The sequence below is a fragment of the Pelodiscus sinensis genome, chromosome 2 (assembly GCF_052426305.1).
Source record: "Pelodiscus sinensis isolate ZL-2025 chromosome 2, ASM5242630v1, whole genome shotgun sequence".
Taxonomy (NCBI): Eukaryota; Metazoa; Chordata; order Testudines; family Trionychidae; genus Pelodiscus; species Pelodiscus sinensis.
The window spans coordinates 240,211,740-240,224,372 of record NC_143053.1 but is presented as its reverse complement, the minus strand read 5'-3'; the positions used below and the strand labels follow the sequence as shown (position 1 = coordinate 240,224,372).

Here is a 12,633-nt window from a genome sequence, read left to right as displayed (position 1 = left end):
GAATGAGGACCAAGTAATCTTTCCTTAAGTCACAATGTAAAAATGGTGAAGCAGCCATAAGACCCTTCCTTGTCTAAATATATTCTCTCTCTCTCTCTCTTTCTCTCTCTCTCTCTCACACACACACACTTAAAAACAACAACAATATTTTGGTTGCAAAGTCAAGCACTCAGAATTAAGGAAATGTCAGAATTAAGATTGCCTGTGAAATCTTAATTTGTCCCCCTTATGTATACACATTACAATACACACTTTATTTGCATGTTCATATATTCTCTCTCATAGGATCCTGTCACATTCAGTGCACAGGCTAGGCAGTGCTTAGCTGGAGATTTTAATCCAACATTTTGTTTTATCCTTTATTCAATGTGTGGCCCTATCCCCAGTTTACTTCACTTTATTGAAACCCTGATCTAAAGACAAAATTACCTCCTGGGCTTTTTGTACATTACACTAGCATCTGTGTGCTTCACAAAACATCTGCATTATTAGGCAATATTATTACACCCATTTTACAGATGGGGAATTAAGGCATAGAAATATTAGAGTCAAAAGTACCCACTAATTTTGGGAGTCCAATATGAGAAGCCGAGGACTTGATTTTTCAGACAACTTTAGCACTTTATGGCTATGTCTACACTCACAGTTTCTTGCGTGAGTAATATGCAAATGAGGCTAAGCGTGGAATATCGCTGAGCCTCATTTGCATACCTAATGAGCCACCATTTTTTTCAGAAGAGGATCTTGCGCAAGGAGGAGCGTCTACACTGCCCCTTCTTGCGCAATGCTGTTACACCTATTACTTTTCAGTGTCCTTGTGACACTCTTTTAAATACTTGAAAATGGTTATGTCCCCTCTCAGTCTTCTCCTTTCCAAACTAAACAAGCCCATTTTTTTCAGTCTTCCCTCATAACTCATGTTCTCTAGACCTTTAATCACTAATCATTAATCTTGAGGTCCACTTATGTAGGAAGTATGCTGTAGTGGGCGCAGACTCTTCTGTCCATTTCTCTTGCATCTGACTCAGACTCATAGACTTTAAGGTCAGAAGGGACCATTATGATCATCTAGTCTGACCCCCTGCACAATGCAAGCCACAGAATCTCACCCACCCGCTCCTGAAATAATCCTCTCACCTATATCTCAGATATTGAAGTCCTCAAATGATGGTTTAAAGACCCCAAGATGCAGAGAATCCTCCAGCAAGTGATCCATGCCCCATGCTATGGAGGAAAGTGAAAAACCTCTAGGGCCTCAGCCAATCTACCCTGGAGGAAAATTCCTTTCCGACCCCAAATATGGCCCATCCTACTTCTGACCCATCCTCTTACTTGTCCCTGTCTAATCTTTTTTTCACCCCTTGCTCTTCATACTAGTCTTGATTCCTTAAAATCCTCATCGCATTCTCCTTGCCAGTCAGTTCTACTCTCTCCCAGGCTTGCTGTTCTAGGCCCAATCTCACACACACGATACCCATTTCCCCCTATCCATCTCTCAGTCATAATTTCTCTCCCCACCTGCCAGCAACAATTTTAACAGACTCTTTGTCACAATATGATTTTTTCCCTCCTCCCCCTCTATGTTTTGTCCCCTCTGCATTCATATTAGATGGTTTTCTTCTCCGTGCTGAGTGAAAGGGGGGCAGAGGAAGAGGTAACTGAGTGCACAGGAGATACTGGCTTCAAAGCCTGCTTCCATCCTGAGAAGTTAGGAACAGCCACAATGGGACAAATGCTGTTGGGGCCCCATAACTCTTACTGCATCATATTCAGTCTCTTTGTAGGAAGGGTGCAACTACCATCCGGGTGGCATCAGGAATTGTGACAGGGTGGAATATACTCAGCCAGATAAAATCTTCAGCGATTGTAGCAAGTCTCACCTGAAGAGGTGTGAACTCTGCTCCCCCTCCCCCCCCCAAGTCAATACAGAATTTGGATGAATTTGGGCAGATTTTTTTAGGGAATGTAAAAAAGGTACAAGCCTAACAAAGGTGACTTCCCACTACTCCTCCTCTCCCCCCCCCCAACTGCCCACCAAATTTCAAATCTCTGCCCCAAGCATAGAGGGACTACAGCAGTGCAAATAAAAGTTTCAAGATTTATTTTTCTTATTCGCAGTAGTAGATGGATAGTTTTGGCTGAAGTTTTCAAAACTAATTTAGCCTGAAAAACTTGTCACCTTGCCTGGAAATTTTTAAACAAAACAGTTAAAATCTGGAAAAATTCATAAGCAATTGAAAACTGTGTCTTATAATGGGAAAAGCAGGGAACTTTAAAAGGTGGTCCTACCAGCCCTGCCTATCATTAAAGCTGTAGGAGAAAAGATTATCTAGAACATTTTATTATGTTGATGGAAATTACATTCCCTCTTTTGAAAGATCTATTTAGTATTGCCTGCTTTGTTGTTTAAAGGAACTGGTAAACCCTTCCATAAGAATAGCCCAGATGACAGAGGTCTTCAGCGAAGATACAGCGTAAACAGTCCTGGCATAAGTTTTCCTACTCTATCCACCAATGGTGCTTTGAGTTCCCAATATGTTGGTACCATCTCAAACAGGGAAAGGACAGATCAGTCTCTGTGTCCATTCTGTTATAGGCCTTTTTGCTAAGATTGTAATGCCGGTGAACTAGGAACCCAACAGCCAATTAAATGGAACCAAGACTGGATGATAAATTTTCAGTATTAGCAGCACTGAGAGTCGATCACGAACAAATGCTTTAGGGCTTGGTCTACACAAGTGAAATGCAGTGCAATCGTTGAGACTGGTTCAATTCCATCAACACGGGGAAGACTTACCAGGGTAAGACAATGGCTGACACTGACACTAAGTACTGTGCCGATCAGACCTGCATTAAAACTTGGTTAGTTAAAAGAGTGCCTAAAGAAATCATGGCAAACATGGGAGGGCTTGCAGACTCAGTAGCTGTCAAAAAGGTTTATTTTTATAACAAAAATTAACAACGCACAAACTTTAATACACTGTGCCAGTATTCAGGGCCATCCCTCCCAGGGTTTTTGGTGCTCCAACAGCTTGGAGTTTCCTACCCTGTGCCAGCTCTCCTCCCCTCTTACATCTGCAGCTGCAGGGTTGCTTCCTTGAGCCTTTGGCCCCCTGGCTCCAGGAAGCCACCATAGGAGTTAGCTCCACTCCAGCTTGGCTTCCCATGGATCAGCCTCTCACATCTCACAGTCTTTCTTCTTCCCAGCTGCCTGCTAGCAGCCCTTTACAGACCCAGATGTAGCCTAGCCCTCTTTACTTAGCTTGGTGAGGCTCACCAGCTCCAGTCCAGGGGAATTGGACTCAGTCGATCCGCAGAAAACAGCCACCTTGTGACACTAACTTTTTGCAAATTTTTCTTAGTGTAGACAAGCGTATATCTTTTTGCAATTAGAAGTAACTACACACGGTAGCTTGTGGGTTTTTTTACTAAAACGGAGAAGTTATATATAACCTTTAGTGCAGTATTATCCTTTCGGTAATTAGACACAGAAAAGCTCACCATTAAGAAAAATTAAACAAATCTGTGCTCTGTTGTGATTCAATTCTGGCATAAAACTTTTAAAATGTACAGTGAAGGAGAAATTTAGCTCCTTACCTTTCTTGTAAGTGGCACTTCAATAGGGACAGGGACAACTTCTGCCAGTAGGCAGCCATAAAATGCCACCATAAAAGCAGCAGGATCATTGTTTGGAAATACAAGTGCTACCTGAAACAGAGAAACACATGCTAAAATTTATTACAGATTTCAGTGTACATTAAAAATAGCTTCCACACTCCTTTTGAAAAGCTATTTACATTTAAAAACAGCTCTGATACAATTCACTTTACTGAGTTCTGCCTAGAACTATTTTCCCTTTATATACAGGTTCAACAAATGAACATTTAAGAGCTGAATGACAAGTAAGAATGAGTTTTCTCTCTGTTGTATATATATTTTCCTTTTTGTGAGCATCTCCACATATGCACTGCTACTTACTTACACACTGCATTTTTAATTGCTAGCAAGTTTCATCTGACCTTTGGTTTACCAATGACTAGGCTGAGGTTCAACTTTGTAGTAGTAGTTTTAGATAGAAAGTTTTACATCTTAAAAAAATTAAATTAGGTTACTTAAAATATTCATCTAGGAGTAATTCAACACATTGTACCATTGCACAATGCTGTACCACTGAACATATTGTGCCAACTATTTCCTGCCTTATGTTTTGTCCGCATGCAACAATTAAAGTCTCCTACAATTTGATGAGGAAGTTTTGCCTATGCTCTATCATTCCAATGCAGGAACAGTAAGTGCTACAGTGAAGATGGCATCCTGAAGTTCCCACTCTACTCAATCTTCAAACTAAGCAAGTTTAGGGCCATGGCTTACTGAAACAAAAGAACACCAAAGAAAGATCAGGTGTCATGTGGAATCACCTATATGCGCCACTGCTCCCCTCTTTTTTCAGAGAAATACAAAGTTTTCCAGCATGTTGCTATGAACACTGAACAGCAGACACTATCTTTTTATCCCCACCAAGAGGAGAGAGAGAATAAACTGTCAAATAGAGAAGCTAATAACTTATTATAGATCACACTGCTCTTTTTGGCAAGAGTAGGGACATTAACACAGCCTACTGGTTAACATGTAGCTTAAATAATTAGAGAGTCTGCCTATATTGTATTTCCATTCAGTCAGATGTGTTTTTCTTCACTTTCCTGTCCTAAACAATTGTGCAGTACTGTTGGTAACTATATCACATCCCATCTTAGCCGGGTAAAGTATCATTCACATATAGCTTCTGTGAAGAATCTTGAACTTGGTTCCTATGGTAATTAACTGGTTCATTTTAAGATGTTGTAATGACACGTTTTAATGAAACCTAAGTTTAGCAGCTCTGGTATCTGCCAGCCTTATGATATAGTCTTTCATACTAAGGACTTCTACTTTTTCACTTATAAAGCAACTACTCCTCTAAACATATTTAAAATGTCACGAGAAGTTTTTTTTTATGGTTTCTAAGAGACTGATGTTCCAGGACTGCAAGTAGCAGAGACCCTTCAGGCACAGTAGAGAAGAACTCAAGCTTATAAATAAGTTCAGAGAACCTTATCTAACATGTGACTTGTTTATTTTTATGCCAGGCTAATGGGTGACTTTTAAAAAACAAATACAGGGCATCTAAAACAATTCACGTTAAGATTATAGATACACTGAGAAATTTCATATTTACTTACATGTGCACAAAATATAAACAGAAGAGTTTAGATTTGTTTTGAAACTACTTTATACTAAAAGAGAAAGTAATTCTTAGGTTAACGGTACTTGTTTCTTAAATATTAGAAACATCAGCTTTTCTTACTTTATTTGGATAAAATATTTTTCAATTAATTTACTTCATTATTTACATTCTTCCCCATATTTTAATTTTTCAATCTTAAACAACTAACAAGCAGACTAATCAATTTCATTTTGAAGTTCTTATTCAATGTAAGATGAACATTGAAGTAATATCTGCAGGGGGATATAGAAGGTCTTTCATCTTTGTGGTGGGAGGGGGGAATTACTTGATATAGATCCTTTGCTCTTCTGTTTTGAAAAAAAGAATTGGCACAAAGCTTACATATTCTTCTTCTTTTTCACCAATTTTCCTGCTGAGGGTGGCTAAAAAGTAAAGAGACTGGGGAGGGTCAGGCCTTCTTTTTTTCTACAATATGTGCCAAGTCCTTCTGGGGATTCCCCAGCATTCCAGACCAACCAGGGGATTTAATCCCTCTACTATGTCCTGAGCCAGCCTCCGAGCTTCCTCCCAGTGGGACTTGCTTGGTAGGGTTTCAAAGGAAATGTCCCAACAAGCTCCCTTATCAAGTGCCTGAACCTCCTCAACTGGCTCTTTGTGATCTGGAGGACTAGCAGCTCTACTTTGCGGCCTTCCTATAGAGCAGAGCTGCTCTGGGAGACCAAAACCCAGCTGCCCTATGGAGAATAGGGTTGCCAGATGGCTGAAACAAAAATACTGAACACCCTCCCCCCCCCAAAAAAAACACCAGGTAAAAATTTTGTTGAAGGAAAAAAAAAGAGGAGGGGGGGACACCAAAGTTGTTGAGCAGGGGGGGAAAAAAAAGACTCCAAGAACCTGGATCACTGATAGGGGTTACCGGGTAGTCATTTAAAGAAAAAACAAAAACCCTGACATGCTTCATGGGCGGGGGGAGGACCGTCGGGGAGGACCGTCCAGGAAGGGAGTGGTGCTGGCCAGGAAGGGGGGAGGGGAAGGGCTGGAAACAGCTAACGGGCGGAGCGCAACGGGGCTGACCGTGGGTGATGGGGGGGGGGGCAATGGGAAGCAGGGCTGGTGGGGGGGACCACGCGGAATGGGGCTGGCCGTGGGATATCGGGGGAGGGGGGACCAGGCGGGAGGGGGTGGGGCTGGCCGGGAGTAAGCGGGGGGGGAAGCACAGCTGGAGGGGGCATCGGGGGCCGCGAGGGTGGACGGGAAGAAGGGGGGGCAGGAAGCAGAGCTGGCGGGAGGGGGAGGGGGGTGCAGCAGCACTAGCCGGGGAGATCAGGAAGAGGAACAGGTCAGTGGGAAGCAGAGCTGGCGGGGGTGGGAAGAGGTGCAGCGGCACTGGCCGGGGGAGATTGGGAGGGGAAGTGAGGGAGAACCAGCTGGCCAGGGAGAGGGGGAGCAAATTGGCCGGCAGGGATTAGGACTGACCTGGGCACTTGCTGCCTGTCCTGTGAAGGCTCCCGGCGACGCAGGAGCAAGGAGGAGGCTTCCCCTCCTCCTCGTACTCAACCAACTGAGGGCTCACGGCGGCAATCACGGCCACGCCTCCCAGCTGAGACTCCCAGCCACTCCCCCCGCCCACGCCAGGCTTCAGTCCAGTGCGCAGCCAGAAAAATCAGAAAATACCGGACATTGCACATATCCAGTATTTTCTGATTTTTTTTTACCGGACAGAGCTCACAAATACTGGACACCTGGCAACCCTAAGCCTCATAAAACAAACCTTGTCCTAAAGAACTCATGATCCAAAGAGACAGCCTGCTCATGAAGGCGTAGAAGACAGATGCAACTCTTTTTTTTTAAAGTAGTTTAGATCTAGGATTTTGTGTTTTTCTTATTCCAGTAAAGTGGTGTCCAGTTCCTGATAGTAGGTCAGTAGGTTAGCTGGGACAGCTAGCACATATGTCAGACTAGATTCTGGCTGGCATTTTTGAAGACACTTAAGGAAGTTAGGGCATTTAAGTGCTTTTGCATATCCCAGACACTAAACAACTTGTAAAAATGAAAAAGGAGGCAAACAAATTATACAAAAGTATATCTAATAAGAGGGAAATGTGGAGAGAGAGTAGATATTTTATAGATTCATGCTTCATTTTTGTTCAGTTGTTAGATAAGGGTGACATGAGGTCAGATTTTAAGAAAGAGAAAAGGCATTTCAGAGTATTTCATATAATGACCAGAAGGAAACATTTTCACTTTCATTTAGAAAAGATTGCAAATGTCCTCCTGTATTTAATTTAGTGCTACAAAATACTCATCTACTGTCACATGATTTGAATTATTATTTTCAAAGTAGCTAAAAAGCTTTTATGGTGCTTTAGTGGGGAAATTGGAGAGAATATCTGCTTAGAGCATGAGGAGCACAGGCATGTCTCATGTCTTCAAATTGTAGTTACCTTAAATTACAAAAGATATTGGGCAAGATATTATAAAATGCAAAGTATATGTTTTCATCACTCAGCCATAAATATTTAACTTCACTGTAATTTACAGAGTTATTTGAGAATAAGAACTTCAATTTATTCGAATGAAGGGAAGACTTTTGGTACAAGTTCAACTTTAGTTCTGAATCATCAACAAGTCCTTTTTAAGGTTAAGAAAGCTTAAATCTTTGTGCAGTAATTTACCACAAAGAGAGGGGTAGTCAATACAAGATACATGGATATAGGGTATCTGAACGTTCTTCCTTTCACGGAATTCTTTGTGCAAGTAAATTTACTGAGAACAAACAATTTGTTCATCCTGCCATTGCTCAGACTCTGTTGTAAATCAAGGAGAGAAAAAAATTGTAGATTGGTATTTGCTAAGTGATTTTGTTTAAATATCAGTTTTAAAAGAGTTTAATTCTTTGCTTCTTTGCTTTATTTCAAAAAGAAACTTAGGAAATATGTTGCAATGCTTGATTTATGAAAATTCTCTTTGGGGCATCTTACCTGTGCTCTTTTTCAAAGGTCAAACTTAACCAGTTCCTGTCGTGAGGAACATACAGTGTGCAACATATACATTTCTTATATAAAGTAAAAGAGGATGAGGCCCTGAGGATGTCTAGATGCTGTGCAGACACACCCACCAGTAGTTAAATTTGCAGAGGTCAGTACTGGTAGGCTTTAATGGATAAAGGGTTTTTGGAGGAATCCAATGACTTATTTAGTACATCAGAAAGGAAAGGATTTTGAAACTTTACATCTTCATAGAAGGATTAGCCTTCAAAACCCTGTGAGAAAGTATGGCTAGTATTACTACCTTCATTTTACAGAGACAAATGGGAACCATGTTTGACACAGAGTCAAAATATAAAAGCCCACTCTGCTCTCTTCTCAACTTTGAAGACAACACTGGAGGATCGTGTAACAGACATGGACAGATCAGCTTAGCTAACCATTCATATAAAGCTTGAGCATGCTTAGCTACAGTGGGAATTCAACTGAGTTCCTATCCAAACCAGCTCAACAATTTGTCAAGCAGGTAGAGGTGAGGGGGTAGGGCCGTTTGTAAGTATTGAATAAGCCGTGGCAGCGTCTCAGTTATAGAGGGACAGAAGAGGTTAAAAGACTTGCCCAATTCCATGCCCAGAGGCAGCATTATATCCTGGAAGTGCCTGATCCCAGCCTCACATTCAAACCTCTGACTGATGCCTCAGGAAGCAAGCTCTGGCTTAAAATAGCCTAAGAATAATGCATAAGTCCAGTTCTGCCAAAGGATACTCATTTTCATCTCATCATAAGCAATGCCTCTTCTGCTTCCACCGTATCACCAGTCACAAAGTAATTATATTAAATAGCTTCACCAACAGAGTTGAGTATCCCCCATGCTCTTTATACACAGAAATCTTTGCTAAACAGATTTATTTTTCCCTTTATCAAAAAATAAAACATATTTTTCATGGGAAAGCTTACTGCTGATTTTGCAACAAACTCAAGTAAATACTCCGTACCAAAGCAAATGGTCAGTCCTTCTTCCATAGATTAAAAAAAGAGAGCAAGACTGTCTCCACATTTAAATTTTATCACTTAACTATGCCACACTAAATCCCCAATCTCATCTTGTCAGACTGTATTTCAAGTCTATTAATAAACCATTGAAATACTTACCCTGTCTCCAGGTCGCACCATTGGTTCTTGTTTTGTGCCTAATTTATGCAGTATATTGTAAGCAACCTTCATACTTCTGGTCCAAAGCTTGCCTAGTAACAAATAATTTGTAAAATTAACTTTAAAATTATGCTTTAAAATGTACCTGTAAAGTAATAAAGGAAAAATGCACCTCTAGATCAAAAGGACTAAATAGTGGGAACATTTCGGGTCAGCCTTGCCACTGGGGATTTTCAGGAGGCTCCTAGTCAACCCAAAGGGAATATTGTGGATACATTTAAACCCAGATATTTATTCCAATATTTATCAACCATATTAAGCACTATAATCAAAAATTAAAATCTCAAGCTATTTTTTATATTATAAGTGATTTTTCCCTTTATTTCCTTTTGCCATACTTCCCAGGACCTGAACTCTGGGTTCTATTCTACTGCCTGCAGCAGTTAACTGTGTTGAGTGACTGTACTATCTTTAGGTCATCCAGAGACAGATAGTGGTATCATCATTCAATGATGGACAGCAGACACAGAAAGCTGAACTTCTGCTCTGGCAGAACTATGAAGAGGTGGTCCTCTACACTGTGCAACAAAGACAGACCTACATGGCACCTAGCCCAACCCCAACCACGTGAAATGAGAATGCAAATGAACAATTCTAGGAAAATGCCAGGCCAAAAAACTCCCTTGCCAGCACGAGCTGGCACAGAAGCAGCTGGAACACCTGGACATGGAGAATGTCATCAGGCTGCTTTCTACTGGTTTTATTCTGTACAGTCTCTCTCTTGAGCTGTTGCTCCAACCTTCTCTTCCAGTATCTCAGCTCCATTTGCACCTGCCTTTTGTGCTCAGCCACCTTCCCTTTCTACTCCCCATTTCTCTCTCTCTGTGCCTTTCCATTAACTAATCCCTCACAATCAAGACTCTAACCAAAGAATTTTTGAAAACGTTACAGGAGTAATGTGACTTTAAAAAAAATTCATGGTTTACATATTGAATCCCTTTCCCTTACCCTTTGACTTATCTAATTAGGCTATGTATGCTCTTCAAAACAAGGACTTTATAGTACCTGTGGTTTATACAATGATACCACAATAGGGCCTTGTTCCCAGATGGCCGTTAGGTACCATCAAAATAAAATTAATATTTAAAGAAGCAATTATCTTCAGCTTTTTAAAAATTCTAACTTCTGTTCTGGCTAGGAACTGAGCAGGTATATTAGGGCTTGTCTCAGATAGTGTACTAAAGCTATGTAATTTCTAAAAAGCACAGCATATTTCACATTCATTGGTCCATTTAGACCCTGCAGGTACACAGTAAGGGTATGTCTAGACTACATGGCTCCGTCGGTGGAGCCATATAGATGAGTTTACAAGACATAGCAAAATGAAGCCGCGATTTAAATAATCGCCACTTCATTTACATCAAAATGGCCACCGCGCTGTGCCAACGATCAGCTGATCGGCAGAGCGGGGCAGTCTAGACATGCTGCGGTCGACAAGGAAAGCCTTTGTCGATCGCTCCGAGGCATACTTGTGCAGCTACAGAATTTCTCCTGCAATATTATAAATTTTCTCTATTTTCCAGCTCAGAGCTATTTACAATGGTCAATAACTGTTTACAAATTATATTTGACAAGCAATCATGATTAAACTTTAACAGAAATGAAGAGGAAAATAGGTTTGATTTCTAAAAGGTTCCCAACATTAGAGGCTTAAGTGGTCATAAACCTTCTGAAACTAGTAGTGGAGATGCAGAAAGCTGAGAAGAGAAAGGAAAAAGTTCAGAACTGCAAGAACCATCTTTACACAAAACACATTCTAACTTGACAGATAATCACTTCATAAGTTCAATCCCTTATTTGATGCTAATAAGAATTAAGGGGACTCCGCACCAGACAGGCTCAGTCCCTGAAGCATTAATTCCATCACAAGTCTTAAATTGGTGTTTATGCCCATGCAGATGCACTTTACACTTATGGAAAACAATCCTTACAGCTATTTCCTTCTGAATTTTGTATACTGAAGGGCTGTATATATCTCAAGCCTATATATCGCCTCTAAAAGTGGACAATTACTTCAGGCATCTCAAGTAAGTGAGCTGAATGACATTCAAGAAAGTTTTAGCGATGCCATACTTTTTAAAGTGATAGAAATGTAGCCGTGTTAGTCTGGTGTAGCTGAAACAAAATGCAGGACTATGTAGCACTTTAAAGACTAACAAGATGGTTTATTAGATTATGAGCTTTCGTGGGCCAGACCCACTTCCTCAGATCAAATAGTGGAAGAAAATTGTCACAGCCATATATACCAAAGGATACAATTAAAAAAAATGAACACATATGAAAAGGACAAATCATATTTCAGAACAGAAAGGGGATGCGGGGGGAGGAGGGAGGAAGGAAGGTGAATGCCTGTGAGTTAATGATATTAGAGGTGGGGAAGGGTAGATGTCTGTGAGTTAATAGTATTAGAGGTGATAATTGGGGAAGCTATCTTTGTAATGGGTAAGATAGCTGGGGTCTTTGTTCAGCCCCCCGCGGACAGTGTCGAATTTTAGCATGAATGCCAGTTCAGAAGATTCCCTTTGGCGAAGTGTCGTCTGCTATGTACATTGGACAAACGTCTCAGACACTTCGCCAAAGAATCAATGCCCACAAAACAGACATTAGACAGGATCACAAAGAAAAAACAGTTGCTTGCCATTTCAACCAGAAAGGACACTGTCTCAATGACCTACTCACCTGCATCCTACTTCAGAAGACATTCAAATCTGCACTTGAAAGGGAATCCTCTGAACTGGCATTCATGCTAAAATTTGACACTCTCCGCGGGGGGGCTGAACAAAGACCCCAGCTATCTTACCCATTACCCAATTATCACCTCTAATACTATTAACTCACAGACATCTACCCTTCCCCACCTCTAATATCATTAACTCACAGGCATTCACCTTCCTTCCCCCCCCCCCACCCGCATCCCCCTTCTGTTCTGAAATGTGATTTGTCCTTTTCATAATTGTTCATTTTTTTAAATTGTATCCTTTGGTATATATGGCTGTGACTATTTTCTTCCACTATTTGATCTGAGAAAGTGGGTCTGGCCCACGAAAGCTCATCATCTAATAAACCATCTTGCTAGTCTTTAAAGTGCTACATAGTCCTGTATTTTGTTTCATACTTTTTAAAGAAGCTACTTTGTATTAAGTTTGTAAATCATAAAATCCTAAGAACACATTCATTTCATTTATTACACATTAGCTATTTCCACAATTT

At 40.9% G+C, this 12,633-nt stretch overlaps 1 protein-coding gene across 5 annotated transcripts in view; it reads right to left on the bottom strand.

The window, feature by feature from the left end:
- DIP2C (DIP2 acetate--CoA ligase C (putative)) overlaps positions 1–12,633 on the bottom strand; it is a 524,374-nt gene that overhangs the window by 132,730 nt on the left and 379,011 nt on the right. For all 5 annotated transcript variants that reach the window (XM_089776776.1, XM_006111894.4, XM_006111897.4 and 2 more), the window contains 2 exons: positions 9,364–9,455; positions 3,598–3,708 (listed from right to left, as the gene is read on the bottom strand). In XM_089776776.1, coding sequence (XP_089632902.1) covers positions 3,598–3,708; positions 9,364–9,455 — 203 coding nt within the window. The remainder of the gene's footprint in view (positions 1–3,597; positions 3,709–9,363; positions 9,456–12,633) is intronic.